At 31.1% G+C, this 23232-nt stretch overlaps 1 protein-coding gene across 1 annotated transcript in view; it reads right to left on the minus strand.

Annotated features, from left to right (window-relative positions):
- Window positions 1–2981: 2981 nt before the first annotated feature.
- LOC134681067 (exportin-2-like) overlaps window positions 2982–23232 on the minus strand; it is a 32193-nt gene continuing 11942 nt past the window's right edge. The window contains exons 9-27 of the mRNA XM_063540477.1: window positions 22976–23143; window positions 22133–22262; window positions 21707–21772; window positions 20225–20334; window positions 19438–19527; window positions 18466–18550; window positions 15044–15105; window positions 12892–13031; window positions 12313–12416; window positions 11800–11897; window positions 10825–10975; window positions 9987–10189; window positions 9458–9555; window positions 8169–8254; window positions 7699–7780; window positions 5172–5315; window positions 4547–4644; window positions 4081–4211; window positions 2982–3589 (exon numbers count right to left, since the gene is read on the minus strand). Of these exons, the coding sequence (XP_063396547.1) occupies window positions 3503–3589; window positions 4081–4211; window positions 4547–4644; window positions 5172–5315; window positions 7699–7780; window positions 8169–8254; window positions 9458–9555; window positions 9987–10189; window positions 10825–10975; window positions 11800–11897; window positions 12313–12416; window positions 12892–13031; window positions 15044–15105; window positions 18466–18550; window positions 19438–19527; window positions 20225–20334; window positions 21707–21772; window positions 22133–22262; window positions 22976–23143 (2133 nt within the window). The 3' untranslated portion in view covers window positions 2982–3502. The remainder of the gene's footprint in view (window positions 3590–4080; window positions 4212–4546; window positions 4645–5171; window positions 5316–7698; window positions 7781–8168; window positions 8255–9457; window positions 9556–9986; window positions 10190–10824; window positions 10976–11799; window positions 11898–12312; window positions 12417–12891; window positions 13032–15043; window positions 15106–18465; window positions 18551–19437; window positions 19528–20224; window positions 20335–21706; window positions 21773–22132; window positions 22263–22975; window positions 23144–23232) is intronic.

The following is a 23232-nucleotide window of genomic DNA, read 5'->3' on the forward strand; positions in this document are numbered from 1 at the left end:
TTTAAGTCTAGATTGACAAAATCACAATAATAAATGCACGCAATAATTTCTGAATTAACAGTACTTTCAATAGCCAGACACTTATTAATGACAATTTTCATTTTTAAAAGTATCAAACTAAAAGTATCAAACTAAAAGTATCCAATGTAATCTAAAACTGAACTTTTCTTGACCTTTCTTTAATGTTGTGTTTTGTCTCATCTACCTTCTACTTTGTTGTGTACCCTCTGCAGATTTTATTAATTTAAAGAAAATTCTCCTTATGAAAATAATATTTTGGTGATTATATGATATAAAAAAATCGTTAACAAAACTTCAATACAGACTCACATTGTGCTTTTCAAGTACCGGTATTAATCTTACATCCATGTGCTAGTCCATTATTCCCTTACACATTATCAGTTTAGTATTTTGCAACTTCGTTACAAATTTAGGGACCTTGAATCAGTAATAATGTTATAGGGGTTCTGGCATATCTTCTCTAAGTCTACTTCTTTCTCAAGACAAACATATTGTTGTCAGTCTACCAAGTTGTTTTGGTAAATACCTTATATGTTTCAATAGAAATTGTCATGGTGTGAACTATATTACAAATATGAAGTAATTTTTCTAAACATGACGAAAAGAAGTTTTAAAACTGATTATTTAAGTGAATTTTTTAATTCTAAGGACCATAATTCTGCACAAAATGATCAGACTGGAAACAAAAATCTAACTTGATCTGTAACTTGTCATGATATAACTATACACTAATTTTAAAATCCCCACCTGCAAGCAGGACGGAAATGTGGAAAGCTGCTCATTGGAGTTAATTTCTTAAGTCCAAGGACTATAACTCTACACAAATCATCAGAATGGGAAACAAGAGTGCACACACTGAAATGTATCGCCTTCTTTACTACTCATTGATAATAAGTCGATAGTCCTAAATATACAGATTTATTACAACTGTTACATAAACTTAACATTAACCAATAAAACTAAACATTGAGCAATGAACCATGTAAATGTGGTTAAGGTCAGATGAACCATGCCATGCAGGCATGTACAGCTAACAATTCTTCCATACAACAAATATAGTTGACCGTTTGCTTATAGTTAAAGAAAAACGGACCAAAACATAAAAACTTAACACTGAGCAATAAACCATGAAAATGAGGTCAAGGTCAAATAAAACCATACTGACATGTATATCATAAATATTTCAAAACACCAAATATAGTTGACCTATTACATGTAGTATTAGAAAAAAATACCCAAACTCAAAAACTTAACTTTGACCACCGAACCATGAAAACAAGGTCAAGGTCAGATGACAACTGCCAGTTTGACATGTACACCTTACAATCATTCAATACACCAAATATAGTAAGACTTATTCCATACAGTATAAGACAAGAGTGTTCACACTGAAATGTCTCGCCTTATTTACTAATCATTGATATTTAATGATAGTCCTTAATATAAAGCTTTATTACAACTGTCGCATAAACTTAACATTAACCAATGAACCATATGAGAATTAGGTCAAGGTCAGATGAATAATGCCAGGCAGACATGTACAGCTAACAATTCTTCAACAGATGTGATACAACAAACATAGTTGACCTATTGCTTATAGTTTAAGAGTTAAGGAAGTTAAGATGGGGACTAAGTTGGCTTCCATCTGTTATTTATATACAAAATGTGCTAATCCATCTATGAATACCCTATATGTTATCTCTAAATTTCTTTCTTGTTTTAGTGTGAAGATTTGATTTGATATTTGGTGTTTTAATGCCACTTTTAAGCACCGCATTTAGGCTATTTGGTGCCAGCCAGTTTTTATTGGTAGAGGAAACTCAAGTGCCCGGAGAAAATCACCAACTTCTGATTGTAAAACCCTAGTCAATTAGGACTGGAGTCGAGTGCACCCTCACAAAGAGGTTTCAAACTCACAACCTCAGTTTTGACTGGCCAGTGATTACAGTAGTAACTACTTAGACTTCTCAGCCACCACCCCTTTAGTGTGAAGAAAGTCTACCATGTCTATATAACTATAACTTTTCTGTTTTTGTGTTATTCTCTCATTGACATTACTCTATATTCTATTTACTGAATCAATAACACTCGATTTGATTAAAATACAGAATATGAGTCAAGATCTTGTGGTTATAAAAGTTTCTTGTACGATTAACATACTCTGATTTAGAATTCACTAAATCAAAATCCTAGATTTGGTATTTCAGGTTGCATTTCTGTAAATATTGACAATGCAATTTCCCATAGGAACTCCTTTTACACCTAAAACTGTACCACTTTTACTATGAAATTTTGATTTTTTTTTTATCCTAGAACTGAAAGTTCATATGCACTACATTTTTTTTCAAAGGTCAAAATATAGGGCTGTGCGACATATTTTCAACATTTATATGCCCTGAACTTTTCAGGGTTTAAACACTAATTTTCTTATCTACCCCTACCTCCAATGAAGGGTTACCACATATTTCAATGTAAACAATATGCACATGTATATTTACTGGTAACATTTCCAAGATGTGTCTCTATGAGATGGAACACAGAAAGCATAACTGGGAACCAGTATGTAAACAAAATTAATTTTCTATGCATATTCAAAATCTCCCCAAAAGAGGCGTGGTTTGAGAAAAAGCTGTATTAACAAAGTGCAACCTTCAAGCACAATTTTTTTACTTCTGAGTACAGACAACAGTTTTATGAGGGAGACATTGCTTAAAAGAATCTGACAATACTCTGCTCTGCTTTCTGTTTTGAAGATAATTTTTGGATACTCCATTTATTAATGAAACATACTTTCAATTCTTGGAGGCAGAGATTTCATTGGATGATACAATAATAGCCAGGAAAAAGGTAGAACAAAGGTTTGGTGAGACCTTGTAAGAAGATTAATACTCAGATTACAATAACAATTCCATTCCCTTTATTTCCTTGTAATGGAAACTGTTATAAATAACAAATAGTAATTCACTGATGTCAAGAAATATTATTAACATGGCAATTTAAAGATAACAAGTCACAATGTAATATACAATACATTCAAACATAGTTAAATCAGTTGCAAGTTTACATATATAACAATATTACAGTAGGACAATAAATAGTTTCTTCAATTCAAACTATAAATCAACACCAAAATATGCCATTGCTGAGCACCAAGTCTTAAAGACTACTTTTGTTAAACTCTCATAACAGATTTTTCAAATCATTCATACAACTGCAAATGACATATAAACATAAGATTTTAAATCTAATAATTTAAGTCAATGACAGTGAGACTTTTAACCCATGGTATACATTTGTAACTAGCACTTTAAAATTCTGATTCATGCACAAATCATGTCAAGTTCAAGTCATGAAATTAGGACAAAGCAAAGCCTGAGTGTTTACATAATACAGAAAAGCAAATCATGTTAAATGCTTATTTGGTATTATCAAATCTAGTTCATATGCTGTGTTTAGTATTAAGTAATTGTTCAATTTCCTCTCAGACTGTCACCCCAGCTGCTGTTAGGTACTGTTGTACAAATGTCTGAGCTTCTGCCTGTAGTCCTGCATTTATTAAAGCTGGAACCTGAAAAATAAAATATCTATATATTAAGCTATTCAACTCAATCCTTATTATTTATTTTATGACAATTGTTTTGATTATTTTCATGCTATTATCAAGTCCTTGTCCCTTCTATATATAAAGTGGCAAGGGCATATAGTAATACTCATATGCAAGTCCATCATTCTGAAATCAAAACAGGACTTTAGGCATTATGACTGTAGGTTTTGTTCCATTATTAGAAATTCAATATAAGTATTAAATGATGACATTCACACTTTTTATGGCATCGGTGTCGTACAAGCATATCTGGTTTAGTGAAATTGACTTCTATTCAAGAAGATTTTAAACAGCATTTTTTTTTTTCATAATATAATTTGCCAATATCTACTTCCTAGTCTGTTGTTCCATCTGTTTATTTGACAAAAATCTTGCAAGGTTCCACATATTGTTTTCATATTATTTTGTTTAAAAATGTTGTAAAACTAATTTATTCAATAGAAGATATTAAATACCTTTCCAGGATGAGCAGCAGATAATTTGTGAAGTTGTCGGGCAAGGTTTATTTTAACATCTGTTACTTCTGCTACAGGATCATGTTCCTTCTTTCCAGCAAAAGCTAACTGTGAATAGGCTGTCTGGTATCCTGAAATATCAAATATCAAAATGTTAAAAATAAAACACAAATAAATCAATTTTTAAACTGTCCAGACTTTATCAAACTTTTGTTAAGAACATGGAATAAAAATTTGTCAAAATCTTTATACTAAATTTTACGTTCACAAATACTAGCATATTGAACAAATTGTTTAACAGCAAAGCCTATTGAAGATTTTCTTTTTGAATGGTAGTACCGAATCAAAACTACAACCAATTAACAATAAGAGAACAGAGAGGTGTGTAAATTAATTATTGGACAGTTATTACTTATCCAGTGGTAACACAATGCTGGTTTTCTAGTCTAGTAAATGCTACACAAACCTGGTGTATCTTCTATCTCAATGAAGTGCTCATCATCTGGAACATTGGTGTCTTCAGGTAATTCTATCAAGCTAATTAATCCTTGTAAAAACTGGGCCCTGTAAAATATTATATGTTAGGCAAACTCACTTACTTTCACTTATTAGTAACAAATCCATACTTTGGTTAATACTATTAGTGGTTTTTTTTGTATATATATATATAATTGAAAACATTGATGGATGGGATATAAGGTCTGAAGACAAGATATGTTTATTTTGTCAATAAGTGAAATTGTGCCCTTTTTAGCATCAAAGACTATCATAATGAAATTTATAGCTGTTTCCTTTTGTACACATTATGAGAAATATGGCATTTACCACAATTGGAGAAGACCTTGCTTAAACTTACAGAGCACCAGAGTCTACCTTTAGTTTTTGGTTCCTGTTGTTAAATCTTTAGTTCTACAGACTATTACTTGTCATATCTTTTGACCATGGTGTTATTTCTTATTGAAATTATTGTCCCCACAGTTTCTGTTTATCACTTTTCTTAAATACACAAGACATTTTATTATGATTATTGTGGAGTTAAATTCATACAGAAATCAGTTAATAGATTTCATTGTAAAAAAAATGTTTCTTACCACATAGCATTGTATGTTTGGAACATCAATGACGATTCTGTTAAAACATTTGTTACACCTACAGCACATATCTTCCGTTCTAATGATCCAGATACTTTCTGTAAATCTTGTAAAAATAATTTCTCTATCACCATTCCAAACATGCTGAAAGAATAAATACAGACAATTACTATTACAGGAAACATATTGCTTCAAAACAGTTTGTTGTGTATCTTAAGAATTACCAGTTCTCGGATGGAATAATTTCTATATATTAATGCTATATCAAAATTTTCAAGGCAAATTAGTAATATTGCGCAACTTTCAAATACAGATGCCTGATTTAGAATGTTCATACCGTTTGGTGTTTAAAATCATTTTGTGTAAGTTTCATAACATTTGGTTGTGGCTGAACAGAAACAAAAAATTCAGCATTATTTTTTCCATTTGTAAAGGGGCATAACATTAGAAAAGTTAGAATGTGACGTCACCCAAACATGAGATCTGTGTTTAATTGTAAAAAAAAATTTGTAAGAGTTTCATAACATTTGATTAAGGCTAACTAAAGGTGAGAACGGAAACAAAATTTGGAACGTTCAGACAGACATGGGTAAATCTTAACTCCAACTCCAGTGCAGCAGGGACATAACAAATTGTTTTAAAACTAGAGGCTCTAAAGAGCCTGTGTCGCTCACCTTGGTCTATGTGAATATTAAACAAAGGATGCAGATGGAATCATGACAAAATTGTGTTTTGGTGATCATGATGTATTTGTACATCTTACTTTACTGAACATTCTTGCTGCTTACAATTATCTTTATCTATAATGAACTTGGCCCAGTTGTTTCAGAGGAGATGATTTTTGTAAAAGATTACTAAGATTTACGAAAAATGGTTAAAAATTGACTATAAAGGGCAATAACTCCTAAAGGGGTCAATTGACCATCTCAGTCATGTTGACTTATTTGTAAATCTTGCTTTGCTGAACATTATTGCTGTTTACAGTTTATCTCTATCTATAATAATATTTAAGATAATATTCAAAAACAGCAAAATTTCCTTAAAATTACTAATTCAGGGGCAGCAACCCAACAACAGGTTGTCTGATTCATCTGAAAACTTCTGGGCAGATAGATCTTGACCTGATAATCATTTTTACATCTTGTCAGATTTCCTCTTAATGCTTTGGTTTTTGAGTTATAAGCCAAAAACTGCATTTTACCCCTATGTTCTATTTTCAGCCATGGCGGCCATCTTGGTTGGTTTGCCGTGTCACGCCACACATTTTTTAAACAAGATACCCGAGAGATGATTGTGGCCAAGTTTGGATTAATTTGGCCCATCAGTTTCAAAAAGAAGATTTTTGTAAAAGATATATAAAATTTACGAAAAATGGTTAAAATTGACTTTAAAGGGCAATAACTCCTAAAGAGGTCAACTGACCATTCTGGTCATGTTGACTTATTTGTAAATCTTACTTTGCTGAACATTATTGCTGTTTAAAGTTTATCTATATCTATAATAATATTCAAGATAATAACCATAAACAGCAAAATTTCCTTAAAATTACCAATTCAGGGGCATCGGAATGTCCAATTCATCTGAAAAATTTCAGGGCAGATAGATCTTGACCTGATTAACAATTTTATCCCAGGTCAGATTTGCTCTAAATGCTTTGGTTTTTGAGTTATAAGCCAAAAAATGCGTTTTATCCCTATGTTCTATTTTTTGCCATGTCGGCCATCTTGGTTGGTTAGGCAGGTCATGCCACACATTTTTTAAACTAGATACCCCAATGATGATTGTGGCCAAGTTTGGATTAGTTTGGACCAGCAGTTTCAGAGGAAAAGATTTTTGTAAAAGATATATAAAATTTACGAAAAATGGTTAAAAATTGACTTTAAAGGGCAATAACTCCTAAAGGGGTCAATTAACCATTTTGGTCATGTTGACTTATTTGTAAATCTTACTTTGCTGAACATTATTGCTGTTTACAGTTTATCTCTATCTATAATAATATTCAAGATAATAACCAAAAACAGCAAAATTTCCTCAAAATTACCAATTCAGGGGCAGCAACCCAACTAGGGGTTGTCCGATTCATCTAAAAATCTCAGGGCAGATAGATCTTGACCTGATAAACAATTTTACCCCCGTGTCAGATTTGCTTTAAATGCTTTGGTTTTTGAGTTATAAGCCAATAACTGCATTTTACCTCCATGTTCTATTTTTAGCCATGGCGGCCATCTTGGTTGGTTTGGCGGGTCACGCCACACATTTTTTAAACTAGATACCCCAATGATGATTGTGGCCAAGTTTGGTTTAATTTGGCCTAGTAGTTTTAGAGGAGAAGATTTTTGTAAAAGTTAACGACGACGGACGCCAAGTGATGAGAAAAGCTCACTTGGCCCTTCAGGCCAGGTGAGCTTAAAAAGCTGTATAAAAAGTTGATTTCCGCTTTACTTTATATTGAAATCTCAGTTTTTTTTGTTTGTTTGTAAATTATGCTGGCTATTTTAGAATATCTTTAAAATGATTAACAACTTACTTAGCTTGAATTCCATCTACATTCTGAATGAGTGCATCTGGACCATACTGAATAGCAAACAGGCAGAAAAACAGAAGTAAACCTGAAAATTAAGTTGACAAGTTCAATAATTCACATTTCTTGGAGATGTGCACAATTTGAATATGATTTACATCCCTCAATAAGTATATGCAAAGAAATATATATGTAGTTTCCAAGGTATATACAAAGAAATATATATGTAGTTTCCATGACAATCTGTCCATGTAAAATTTGATGTGCTTTATTATAAATGCAACTATAACAAACATTAAACTATCTCAGTATTTTAAAGAATTACACAACAGAGAAAGAATGAACATATTATATAAAAAAATCAATAAAATTCAATAATTTCTGTAAATTATATGCATCATTTATAAATAAAACTTATTTGATGGACAGCTAGATAACCCCTTATTTATCAGTTTCATATATAAATATATACTTACTTTTGATATACTTCGTTGTTTTTGAACTTGATAATCGTTGAAATAACAGGATGAATATATTTTTGATGTACTGACTCACAACCTCCCTGTAAATAATTTAATAATTATTTTTTAATAATCAAATGTGAATCAAATATATTGGTAGTAGTGACAAATGATTTCTTCAGTATATCAGAAACCAAATACCTGATGGAATTGTAACAGGTATTCATCAGATTAAATATTCATACAATTTTAGAGACAAGTTACATAATTGATGATAAATAATCAATTTTCAGTCCAATGCAGCAGTCATATAAACTATAAAGCTGCAGTCGAAATTCTGCATAATTGTATCTAAACAGGGCAACAAGTTTTAAATTTCATAAATGTATCACTAGTATCAACTTGTAAATTCTAATCAGTAATGGCTTCTGTCAAGTAAAGTTGGAAACCAGTCTGTGCCAAACTGTTTTAGGGTTTGTCTAATTGAAAGAGAAATTTTATTTTTTCCCGTTATGTATTCAACAAAACAATCTGAAAGTTTCTATCAGACCTAATGACTTTTTCTCTGACATTTTGTTGGTCAGACAGAGTTTGGGATACACTTGGAAACCCTTTCTCTTTGCTGTTATCACGAAAAGCAATGATTCTTATTTGGTTGTTACTCAAAATATTACATATATAGTTGGGACAAAAAGAGGTTAAATAGATATGAATATCATGAACCCTGCTTTGTACTTGAACTTAGTCAAAGTGATTTAACTTCCTAGTTCACAAGGGGTACAGTATGTAGGAAAAGATGTTACCTAAATGGACATATTATTCTGAGTCTGAATCAACCAGTCTTTGTTTTAACTCCTAAATAATGCTTCTTAGCTAGGTTATGAAGGTTTTTTTTTTAGGAAGTCTTTGGTTCGACCTGGATTAAGATTAAACCCATGATCAGCACCACCCAAAAAAGGAAACTTGTAACCATGAGACCACAAGGATGATTTAAATTGGTAGGTGCTTTACACATTTAAATACAAATATTGCAAACATATATTTAGGATATATGTTGTCATTGGAATATAACTTACTTTGTATTTGAGTCTGACTTTTTAACATGCTAGCTAACAAGGAAACAGCTACCAAATCCATACATATTATTTTGACTTTGGGCCAATTTTCAGCTTCCCTTTCTGCTGTTACTCCTACATAATAGGTGTTTAGGAGAAAACAGCAAATACCAATTTTAATGCCAATCAAGTTTGCTTTGACAACCCTGTCCTCTATAAATTCAAAAGTACTACTAAGACTATACTTACTTTGGCATATGTTGTATAATGGAATTCAGTAGATAGAATCCTTCATGATCATTCGCTTTGGATGCAATTAGTTTTTGAAAGACTCCAAGCAGACCATTCTGTAAAAGATACATACGTACCAATGCAATTTCTAATCATAATGATCGTCTAAAAGCATTTATTTAAAATTTCCATTAATTATGAATCCAAGGTACTTAACAATGGATAACTTCAAATTATGTCAAATTTGTTTTAAGTATATAACCTGGTATTGGTTTGAAGTAGCTGATTATATCTAATATCTAGGCTATGCTTTTAATGTAAATCAGCAGAACAAGAGTACACATGGTAAAACCACAGGCATTGAAGGCAAAATAAGTAGAACCTTAGAGTGATATCAGAACTGATAATGGCAATTGATCTTTACTAAACTATATGTGTATGCATGCAAACAAAGTTTGTGACAAACTGTAATTAAATGTCACAAATGTTCAAAATTTATTCACATGTTTGTTTCAATGATATTTTTAGGAATATAATTTATACATACCACATTTTCTACAGGGATTTGTTTAGCCCCCTTTTCAATGTAAGCCTGTATTAATCTGACTAGAGGAGGTATATTTCCAGGTCTCTCCCACAAAGCTGGAGCTAACAGGTGAGGAAACAATGCCATGTATGTATCAGGAACTGTCCCACTAGTGTGGTAGTCAATTAATAAGGAGAGGATTTGGAACACATATGGAATAAATTCTGGAATAGAAAAAATGAACTACTTGTGATGGAAATTTTGATAAATGTAATTATATAGTCAGTCCTGGTAAAATTCCCATTTGATCAATGCTTCTGAGTTCTCTAACCCAATCGAGTCCAGCTGGTAATTATTAGTGTTGTATGTTTAAGAGTTGAATATTTTTTTTCTCGATATTTAAATTTTTTGATGAGTTATTATTGTTATTACATTGACAATGGGATTTTGAGTGGGATTAAAAGTAGAAAATGCAAGGAACTATATCTTTTTCTTTGCATTCACAGTTGCTTTGATACAACGCCATCAACAACACCTATTGTTATATGAATGAATCAATGAATAAATAATTTATTAAAGTGCAACCTGAATTGCCATCATATAATTCATATGATATGAAAATTGTTATTTTCAGCCAGCTTTACAGGCTTACGAAGCACTGTCATTTTAAAACATAATTGTTTTATGACGTCAGAGGAGTGAAAGTGATATTATTGGTTTTTATTTTACTGGGAAATAATGGTTATTCATTGGATGCAATGTAGTAATGCATTGTAATTGAAATTCATGGTTTGAAAACTGCAGGAGAAAATAAATAACATCTTCCGCCAGAGCATGTTATGGTAAATGTGTAGCTTACCTTGAACATCTGCCTGTAGTATATCTGTAAAAGGCTTGAATAAAGCTTCTTCAAATGTAAATATAGCTTGAGGTTGGTGTTTACATGTTGTTCTTATGCCTATACATAAAGACTCAAATAAATAATGGTTAAACTGGGGCTTGCTGGGATTCTGGAAATATATAAAAATTTACAAATAAAAGTCATATGCTGTATCATAAACAAGCAAATCAAAAGCTGATTTGAAGAATAATATAGATATGACAAGAGAAAATTAACAATGTTTTTCCAATACTACCATCTTTTATCCTGTATTCAAATTAAGTATTCCTTTTTCGGAAGTATTATGGCTAATCATGAACCAATTCAACTGGTTACCTTAAAAGAGGATATAATTCATGTCCCTTGTGAATAAAAAGGATCAGAATGAATTGACACGACAGAAAATTTTGTGTTATCAAACAGGTTATCGTTAAGTAACTTATTAACATTATTTAAGGTATGACTTTAATATTTTATCTGTCTATCCGAAATAACATAAAAATGTGGTGCACACTGAATAATCCCCAAAGCGGTTATTTTAAAGTTTGCATCACATTTTTTTATGTTATTTCAAATAGACAGATAAAATATTGTAGTTATTTCTTATAATTTAATTCTAAATTCCATTTTAAACCAGAGTAAACCCTGAAAAAACGATGATGACCTTGCAGTCACATGACTAAATTATGTCTATGACCTGATAAACAAAACAACATCAGCCAATCAGAAGATGTGTTACATCCAAAATTAAATTATAGTTCATTATTGATGATTGTAAGTACTAACGGTATGGTTTAAACATTACACATACACAAATTCAGTCTTTATTATGATACATTATTGGTAAGTATGAATGATAAATTTCTCGCAAAATTTAAAAGAATAAAATATTACTAGTCAAATGTTTTGAAAAGAATTGTAAACAGTTGTTCAGAGTTTTAAATTCATTCTTACTTTACTGACTATTATTAACTTTTGTGTTAATACTCCCATGACTTGCTGTATAACAGTTAAAATATGTTCCTGTAATGCAGACATACTTCTCATCAGAGCTGAAAATACATAAAATACAGAAATTAGAAAAACAGCAAGGATGCAACACCAAATTTAAATTCAATTCCAATTTGACCATGCTTCTTTGAAACACTTGATTTAAATTCAATTCCAATTTGACCATGCTTCTTTGAAACACTTGATTTAAATTCAATTCCAATTTGACCATGCTTCTTTGAGACACTTGATGTCTATTCAATATCCGTCTACTTTTTTATTTGCAAGTTAGTTTCCTTTAAATAATCTTCATGGCTGATTAAAAGAAAAATCCCTTAAATGTGAATGTGGTCGTGCAGTATTTTGCAATTTACATTATTCAACTTATTTGTTTCTCTGCTTTCATATGATACAAGAACTCATACCTTTCATATGATACAAGAATTCATACCTTTCATATGATTCAAGAATTCATACCTTTCATAATATATTCATTTTCTGATGATCCAGGATGATTTAGTGCTTCTATCAACCCTGATATCAAATCTGTTGACAAAGGCTGTATATCGGCTAATGAAATTCTGAAATCAATAAAATATAATACATGTATTTACCATAAAAAGAAGTTTTTTCATTCTGTAACATCGTCATCTTTGAACCTATTTAAAATAATTTTTTCATTTTTTTTTTTTATAAAGACCATGTATTCCAAATTTCAATATGTTTGACCAGCCAATTTAACATTTAGCATAAAAATAAAATGGAAATTTAAGATTGAAATTCATCAACTCACAGATGTTTCTATAAGATTCTGAAGGAAAGGATTAGAATTTCTATCCCGTAATATTTTAAAGCGCACTGGATGGACAAACTGTACACATTCACCATTTTGAGATATGGGTCATATTATACTAATTAACTGCAATGTCAGTAGTGAACAAATATGTAGTTCACGCATTGTTTTTTTTTAATAGCTGAAATGTCTAGCATCCTGTATATATGTCTGGATGCAACCTTCAAGTGTGTGTAAAAAAATAAATGTGAAATATTGCTTACGCTGCCGTTTTTCCATCTGGTGTTCGAACCATTAATAATCTTTCTATTGTGTGTGCTGCATAACTATGGACTACTAAACTTGTAGCTTTTAATAATTTCATTAAACATGGTAAACTGGCCACCAGGGCTTCTTTTGGTAACTGGAATAAATGTGAAAGATAAATAACTTACCAAGTCATTAGAAATTAATAGTAAGATGGTTGGAGTAAAAAAAGTTTCCACATATTGACTTATAATAAAAGATACTTTTTTTACTGATAGGCAAAAGGACTTGATTCATCAAGAAAGGTATCCCTTTATCTTCTTCAAACAAAATATATATTTCAATAATAAATTAATTGTAAGATGGTTAGAGTAAAAAAAGTTTCCACATATTGACTTATTATAAAAGATACTTTTTTTTACTGCTAGGCAAAAGGACTTGATTCATCATGAAAGGTATCCCTTTATCTTCTTCAAACAAAATATATATTTCAATAATAAATTAATTGTAAGATGGTTAGAGTAAAAAAAGTTTCCACATATTGACTTATAATAAAGATACTTTTTTTACTGATAGGCAAAAGGACTTGATTCATCATGAAAGGTATCCCTTTATCTTCTTCAAACACAATATCTATTTCAATAATGAGAGCTAATTCTGTTCCCAAAAGACATTTTTGAAATACAACAGCCAATGAAACAATTGAAGATCTTATAACAAGAATTTTGAATTTGAGTCCAACCTGAGAAAGACCAGATTTCCCAAGAGCAAAGTGCTGCAATGATAGCCCTCTTTGATGACATTAAATACAGATAGCTCATCATAGCAGACTGTGATATGTATATTTATCATCACATCAACAGCCGCTACAATGGACTAAAAATATTCTCCTAAAACTGTTTCCACATCACATCAAAAGTTGTTAAAAAATTTGTAAGGGTTCCGCGGAACCCAGTGTCTCGCCTACTTTTGCTGTAAATCGCAGGCTCAACAAAAAGGAGGGAAAAAAATCAATAAAAATATTCCTTTCGATTGTAAGAAACATCTGTCCAAGTTTGGTAAAAATGTAGGATAAGTATAAATGAATATATAAAATGTTTTGAAAACTTAAACTGCAGACTGTATGTAATGTTAACTGGAAGAAAATCTAAGTCCCTTTAAAAGTAAAATACAGAAAAATTGGAGTTATCTTTTTACAAAATTTACTTCTGGATACTATCTTATGATCATAAATAAGCTTCTGTCCAAGTTTGGTATAAACCCAGGATAGTTTAAGAAAGTTATTAAAATTTTAAAAACTTTAACCACACAGTAAATGTAATGTTTCCCTGCAGAAAAACTAAGTCCATTTAAAAGTAAAATACGGAAAAAATGGATTTATTTTTTTACAAAATTTACTTCTGGATACTATCTTATGATCATAAACAAGCTTCTGTCCAAGTTTGGTACAAACCAAGGACAGTTTAAGAAAGTTATTAAAATTCTAAAAACTTTAACCACAGAGTGAATGTAATGTTTCCCCGCAGAAAAAACTAAGTCCATTTATAAGTAAAATACGGAAAAAATAGAATTTTATTTTTACAAATTTACTCCTGGGTACTATCTTATGATCATAAACAAGCTTCTGTCCAAGTTTAATAGAAATCCAGTATAGTTTAAGAAAGTTATTAAAATTTCAAAAACTTTAACCACAGAGTGAATATTTGTGGACGCCGCCGCCGACGACGCCGACGGAAAGTAGGATCGCTTAGTCTCGCTTTTTCGACTAAAGTCGAAGGCTCGACAAAAATAGAACACCCAAACTTCCAACATGAAAATCCTACAACTCACTACCTATGTCTATATTATATAAGATATATAAGTGGACATCAAATTATTTGCATTGTATCTGAGCAATTGACTCCTAATTATCATGCCTAATCACAGATTCATCAATTTTCAGCTTTGCAATTTTCCAAATAAAAAAGGGCCATAACTTTAGAACTATTAGTGATTCACTGCATAATTTAAAACTCGGTCTGCAAGTTTTGGTTCTTAGCATTGTGTACAAGTTTCGTTAAATTTACATTAGAAAAGTTGTTAAAAGTGCAGAAATAAAAATGGGTCAGACAGAAGGCAAAAGTACCCTTAAAACAACTATATTTTGATGATTTAACTGTTATAGCATACCTGACTTCTAAATACCATCAGGAATTTTATTGCATCTGCTTTTAGAATTGGATTTGCATTTACTGAAAAAGAAACCAAGATACAATATAGATTATTTTTCTTCAAATTTCTATTCAACATTAAGAAAAATTAAAGTGTGGTATTGGCTACTGACAAGATAAGACCAGATGCTCCGCAGGGCGTAGCTTTATACGACCGCAGAGGTTGAACCCTGAACGGTTGGGGCAAGTATGGACACAACATTCAAGCTGGATTCAGCTCTAAATTTGGATTGTGATTAAATAGTTGACACAGCATAGGATTCTGACACAGAATGAACGTGTTCTAATGAACTTAAATTTTTTGTTTTCTCTTAGAGCAATTCACTATGCTGTTGAATATTAATCCTCTTAAAAAAATGTTGAAGAAATTTTCTTTTTATTTATGAAATTTCAAATGAGAAAAATTGAACCCATTTTTTTTAATCACATCCCCCTTTCCCATGTTTTCCTTATTCCAAAACTAATCTCAAATAAAATTTCTAATGGAGTTGCAACAATAACTTCTCATTTAAATACATCATAAAATATTAAGATGTAAAAAAACTGCTTGTTATCACTGAATGGTAAAGATTATTTTAATTTATCAGTTGGTAGTAAAAAGTGAATATACATTGTATATATTATATATAACAAAGATTTAAGTTGATTCTGGACAAAGAAAGATAACTCCAAATAAAAAAAAATCTTGCTATTGCACAATATTGTGCAATTAGATATTTCTTGCTTACTATTCTGAACAAAGAAAGATAACTCTAATTAAAAAAAATGCTATTTCACAATATTGTGCAATTAGATATTTCTTGCCATTTCGCAATACTGTGCAATTGAAAAGACTTGCTATTGCACAATACTTAATATAATAATTTTAGATCCTGATTTGGACCAACTTGAAAACTGGGCCCATAATCAAAAATCTAAGTACATGTTTGGATTCAGCATATCAAAGAACCCCAAGATTTCAATTTTTGTTAAAATCAAACTTAGTTTAATTTTGGACCATTTGGACATTAATGTAGACCAATTTGAAAACAGGACCAAAAATGAAGAATCTACATACACAGCTAGATTTGGCATATGAAAGAACCCTATTTATTCAATTTTTGATGAAATCAAACAAAGTTTAATTTTGGACCCCTATTTGGACCAACTTGAAAACTGGGCCAATAATCAAGAATCTAAGTACATTTTTAGATTCAGCATATCAAAGAACCTAACCGATTCATTTTTTGTCAAAATCAAACTAAGTTTAATTTTGGACCCTTTGGACCTTAATGTAGACCAATTTGGAAACGGGACCAAAAGTTAAGAATCTACATACGCAGTTAGATTCAGCATATCAAAGAACCCCAATTATTCAATTTTGATGAAATCAAACAAAGTTTAATTTTGGTCCCTTTGGGCTCCTTATTCTGTTGGGACCAAAACTCCCAAAATCTATACCAACCTTCCTTTTATGGTCATAAACCTTGTGTTTAAATTTCATAGATTTCTATTTACTAATACTAACGTTATGGTGCGAAAACCAAGAAAATGCTTATTTGGGTCCCTTTTTGGCCCCTTTTTCCTAAACTGTTGGGACCTTAATTCCCAAAATCAATACCAACCTTCCTTTTGTGGTCATAAACATTGTGTCAAAATTTCATAGATTTTTATTAACTTAAACTAAAGTTATTGTGCGAAAACCTACAATAATGCTTATTTGTGCCCTTTTTTGGCCCCTAATTCCTAAACTGTTGAAACCAAAACTCCCAAAATCAATTCTAACCTTTCTTTTGTGGTCATAAACCTTGTGTCAAAATTTCATAGATTTCTATTAACTTAAACTAAAGTTATAGTGCGAAAACCAAGAAAATGCTTATTTGGGCATTTTTTTGGCCCCTAATTCCTAAAATGTTGGGACCAAAACTCCCAAAATCTATACCAACCTTCCTTTTGTGGTCATAAACCTTGTGTTAAAATTTCATAGATTTCTATTCGCTTTTACTAAAGTTAGAGTGCGAAAACTAAAAGTATTCGGACGACGACGACGCAGACGACGACGCCAACATGATAGCAATATACGACGAAAATTTTTTCAAATTTTGCGGTCGTATAAAAATCATTCCAAGTGCATGTGAGCATGGATGTTTATATTGCTTTTGCTTTAATTTTGCATTTTTGTGAATTTTTAAATAAACTTTGCATTGTATTTTGTTAAGCAAATAAAAATATGAGTTAGTGTTATCTTCCATTGTTATACAATTTTAGGTCTTTCCACTTTTCTGTGGAAAGACCTATTGCTTTTCTTTTGATTATTTTTGTTTTTATTTTTTTATTTTTTTTATTTCATTGCTGGTTTATGTTTCGCAAGATGTAGCTTAGATATTTGGAATATGATATAGAACAGTTAATACACTTTTAAAACTGACACTGCTTAACCCAATACTTTCCAATATAGAAGTTGTCTCCCCGAACACTCTTTATCTTTCTTGTTATGTTTAAGGGGTCGCAACTGTGTAATAAACCGACAAATTTATTTTACCTAGTTGCTCGTTAAATCCTCAGGATATTGTTATTTTTTTAAGGAAGCCATATAGAGATTCCATATGAGATTTATTTCCCCTTTTGTATTTGATATAAGTGAAATGTACTTTCAACTGGAAAACCATATTAAAGTGATAGGGGCCTAGGTTTTTTTTATTTGAGGTCCTTGGTCCCAAAAAATTAAAATGAGGTCAAGGTCTGTCATGTTCAAAATTTTGATTTTTTGCTTGTTATTTCATATTTTCAGAAATCTTTTAAGATATCGACAAAATATTTTCACACAATTGTTAGTTGCCACATGTTGAAAGATGTAAATTTTAGTTGAAAGGATACATAAGCATTTGAGGTCAGTTTCCCCCTTTTATATCTAATATTAGTTGTATGGTAATATAACTCATTAATAATATAAGGTAGAGGCCTAGAGTCTTTTGATTTGAGGTCCTTGGCTGATGACCTTGAAATTGAGCTCAAAGTCAGATAAATTTAATGTTGTAGATTTTGACCTTTGCTTACCTCATATTTCTATATACGCCTACATTTTATTTTTAGCCATGTTGGCCATCTTGGTTGGCAGGCAGGGTCTTCAGACACATTTTTCAAACTAGATTCTAAAGTGTTGATTGTTGCTAAGTTTTGTTAAATTTGGCCTTGTAGTTTCAGGGAAGATTTTAAGTAAATGTGAATGTACGACAAAAACAATGGACGCCAGATGCCAAGTGATGAAAAAAGTTTACTTGGCCTATTGTGTCCATCTTCCTGGAATAGTCCTAGAGCAGTTTAATGTTATCAACAGAAAACTTGACGACACTGAGCTTTGATTAACTAATTGCCAAACATTAACTATTATGTTGTACTAACCATCTGCTGCCTGAAGGTCAGGTACAACTTGTGTAGTGAAGAAATCAGCTGTATTAACTAAACTACTGGCTGTTGTAATGCCATGCTGTAGAGTAAACAGGAAATGGTGTAAACAATGTGTACAAATCAAGTATGTTAACAAAAATCACTTACAAAAGTAGTGGTAAAAGTTATATACAGTTGGTTTTAAAAGTTTACAATTAGCAATGCAAAGTTCAACACCCCTAGCTGTTTTCTAATGATTCTATTCTTTGTAGGCATCTGGTAATCAATCAATTAACATGGACTGCATTCTTTTAACTTACAGCCATTACAGATTTTTTTTAAATTTTAATTTTTGTGTAATAACGCATATGAGGAAGCTGGAGTGCCAGTCATAGTCATATTTTCATTCACTTTGTTGTCTGATTGTATGTAGTTTACTCTTTTTTCTTTCTTTCTATAAAGATGTACAAATATGTAACAATTAGTTCTAGGCATAAGAAGTTAGTGCATCAAGGTAAACACATGGAATAAGAAGAGTATATGACACAATAACAGATGTGCTCATTGTCATCTGTCCAGAGTAGCTCTCAAAAACACCTTGAACATACAATGAAATTGATTGAGTTATATTGGTTTATTGTTGGTTGCCTAACATGCAATGACAAATATTTCATGTATGTTCAGGAAGGGAACAAATTGGTTGAGTTAGATATTAATCAACTCTTCCATAAGGTCACTTCTATCATGTTCTAATGTCTGCAGGTTTTTTGTTGTTTTTTTTCCAGTTGAGACAAAACAAGAAATAAAGACTGAAGCATCAGCAATAAGGTGTAGATTATTGAGGACTTACATTTTTGAAATAAATTAATGTAAAAACTTAAAATGGAACTGGCATATTGCAAAATTCTTCTACTAATTTTTTGTATATTTTTCACTATTAACATTAGTTTAAGTGGATTTTGGACAATAAATAACTATTTAATTTACTTTTTGTGTTTGGCCTTTAGCTGCTAAGGATGTTACTAAATAATAAGCTACATCTTTTGATTTCCAGCTGGAGGGGTTCTTTCCATACTCCTGAAATATATACAACAGTATTAGTATTGATTAAAAATAATTACATTCAGACACTTAAAAAGTCATTTTTGCACATGTATAAACTTAACATACAGTGTAAGAAGTTAGACCATTAAAGGATTGATTTTCATAGATTCATTAGGCTGTGTTGGATTACAGTACTCAATGCATTAAAATCAAATTGTACATACTATTTAAAATAAAGTACTTCAGCACAATTGCTTTCAGGTCTGCAGAATGAACTCAATCATCTTCTTTTGATATTTAAAAAGATAATTGCTGACTAGAGCTCATAATGGATTATCATGAAAAATAGTTGTTTTACCAAGCAGTAAGCCTTTATGGAACAGATTCATTACATAATTGAATTTTGGAAATTTTAAATATTCTTTTTTTCAAATCTAACAAGAATGTGTCAAAAGTATGTTCAGTGGAATGTGAAAATTGGGTAAAATCTTTAATTTGACATTAAAATTAGAAAGACCATGTCATAGGGAACATGTGTACTAAGTTTCAAGTTGATTGGACTTCAACTTCATCAAAAACTACCTCGACCAAAATCTTTAAACTGAAATGGGACAGACAGACGAACGAACAGAGGGATGCACAGACCAGAAAACATAATGCCCATAAATTGGGCATACAATTCAAGAATATTTTTGAACAAAAGTTATCCTGGTCCTTAAAATCAAAATACCTCAAGTAGTCCTGCTACATATTGTGAAAAATTCTGTATAACAGGTCCTTCAAATGATTTACTTAGAGCTTGTACTAAATCACAAGCTGATCGTCTTCTTGTATCAACATCTGTAAGATAAAACCCAATTAGACAATACACATTTGAAAGTGTAATGCATTTAATAACACTTACTAATAGATTATCCTACAAGTGGGAAAAGAGATGTTAAAAGAAAATTAAAATTCCAGCTTTCAAAACTTGGGAATTTTTGTTTTTCACATATATATAATTTTTGTCAAGCCTTCGACTTAAGTTGAAAAACGAGACATAGCAATCCTACATTCCGTCGGCAGTGTCCACAAATAATCACTCTGTGGTTAAAGTTTTTGAAATTTTAATAACTTTCTTAAACTATCCTGGATTTCTACCAAACTTTGACAGAAGCTAGTTTGTATTCACAAGATAGTATCCAGAAGTAAATTTTTATTACTAAAATACATTACTTTTGGGTTTATATTTAATTGACCTTTTTAGCTGTTTTGCCTTTTACATCCAGCATTAAATTCATTGTTATATATATATAAATTTCTTATTCTTTTTTTTATTAATTTAACTAGTAAAGCCAGTTGACCTGAGGTCAATCTTCTTAAATGATGCCATTGAACATAATAACATAAACATTGCGATAAGAGAAATGTACAAGGAATTGCACAAATGTGAAATTCTTCTATTAGGGCTTTCCAAGCATTTCATGTTATCTGTACTCCAAAGATCTCAGGAATCACATTTCTAACATCGCTACTTAAATTATGATATTTACAGTACTGTGGATTCATTAATATTCGTTGGATACCAATTTTCATGGATTTCGTGGGTACATGATAACCACGAATTTAAATGTTCAACGAAACGTAAATTTTCTATATGCTTGGTATGCAGATATTGGCATAACCATGAAATCAAATATCCACGAAAATGCAATTTTTCGTCAATCCACGAAAATTGATACCCACGAAAATAAATGAATCCACGGTATATATATACATGAGGCAATGCAAAGGGTGAAAAAAAAAAGAACTTCTTTTTGTTTGTTTGCAAGAATTACCATTGTTAACTTACTGTGGATTCATTTATTTTCGTGGGTACCAATTTTTTCGTGGATTGAGGAAAACTTGTATTTTCGTGAATATTTGATTTCGTGGTTTCCCAAAAGTCTGCATTTAATCATACAGAAAATTTGCAATTCGTTGAACATTTAAATTCGTGTTTTCCCTGTACCTACGAAGTCCACGAAAAATTGGTATTCAACGAAATATATTGAATCCACAGTACTATTTTCAGACACAAATAAGGAGTAATAGTGGCTATCAATCATAGAACGTGTAAAAAAAAGATGTTGGAGCAGTAACAATAGACTATGTACTCATGGTTCACCAAACTAATAAGAAAACAAAAGTTGTATGCATGTGTTGTCACCAATATCATTGTACATAAACATACCAGAACCCTCAATATCCCTTCTAATATATTCGTCTGGATTATCTTCAAATAGCTCTTCATCTGCATCTAAACAATAAGTCACATTCTCCATTAATTATTGATGTAATTTATCAAATAGCATAATTTCTATGTCAAAACAAATAGTCAATTAACCTGACCATAGTTAAAATCTAATAACTAATAAAATTAAAATTTCCATTTAAAAATAACACAAAATACTGCATTTTTGAATGAAGTAGAAGCAATTCTACCTTCAATAGCTATTAATAAATATTCAAATTAACAAGTTGAATAGAAATGGATACATCTAAGGATCATTTCTATTCAGTCACATCAAATTTTGATACTCATCTTGATTTATAACCAAAATGGTAAAACTAAGCTTTGTGTGTTTTTGTCAAAAACACTCAGGTATCAGAATCCTACCTCTGAACTGCATGTTTGGAACAATAACTTTTTCACAAATACTGGCTAGTGTACTGGGATCTTCAAACAAACTTTTATATGATGGCCTTTCTGCCACTGATGCTAAGAACTGGATGGCATTACTGACTAGCTGAAAAAATATATAGAAAGTGAACTTAAAACATTAGTCAATTAACATTATCATTTACTGTGGATTGAGGAAAACTTCCATTATCTGGGTTTTGCCAAAGTATGAATACAAGCCTATAACAATTTGTTATTCATTGAACTATTTGACTTCGGTTTTTCTATCAAAAATTACCTTTACCTGGTCGTATAAATAAGATGGACGTGATGCGCACAAGCCAATTTTGTGTACTTATGCATAAAAAGTAGATAAACTGTGATTATATTGGTTGACAATATATAGTTTGTCATATTAAAGTTGCATTTGATAAAACTGATTGAACTTATTTCCTTAAGCAATTACTCACTAAATATCAACTGACTCCCTTGACACCATTTGCGAGTATTGTCTTGAGGAAACGATGATAGTCCGTCGGAAGGGAACGATAAATGGCTGACCCGTGTTAAGAAAGAGCCATATCTCTTGCACGTTAAAGACACCCTTGTAGATTTCGAAAAAGAGTAGGCTAATGCCGCTACAAGGCAGCACTCACACCCGCAAAGTGGAAAGGGATTAATATAAGTTGCAAAACTTGTTTCCCAATCCACTTTAAATAAATATGTTTAAACTAACTGATGATGTGAATTACTGAAATCCAATGTACATGCCTGTGATTTGGCAGATACCTTCTGGTTAAGTTAAGGTATATGAATGCATTTATAAAAACTGAAGCCTACCATATCATATTTGACCTGCTGTCCTGTAGATGTCAAGAGATTCCATATGGCTGTCACAAAGCTTGGCAACTGTGGTGAGAATTCTTCATCATATTTCTGGGCATATAATGCTACATTATCACAAATTTGAGATTTGACTTGTTCTAAAAGGCCAGCCTCTTCTTCATCCTGTAAGAAATATGTTCAGGTCAATATAAAATAGAATCAATATACTGTGGATTCATTTATTTTCGTGGGTATCAATTTTCGTGGATTGC

This window comes from Mytilus trossulus, chromosome 1, assembly GCF_036588685.1.
Source record: "Mytilus trossulus isolate FHL-02 chromosome 1, PNRI_Mtr1.1.1.hap1, whole genome shotgun sequence".
NCBI lineage: Eukaryota > Metazoa > Mollusca > Bivalvia > Mytilida > Mytilidae > Mytilus > Mytilus trossulus.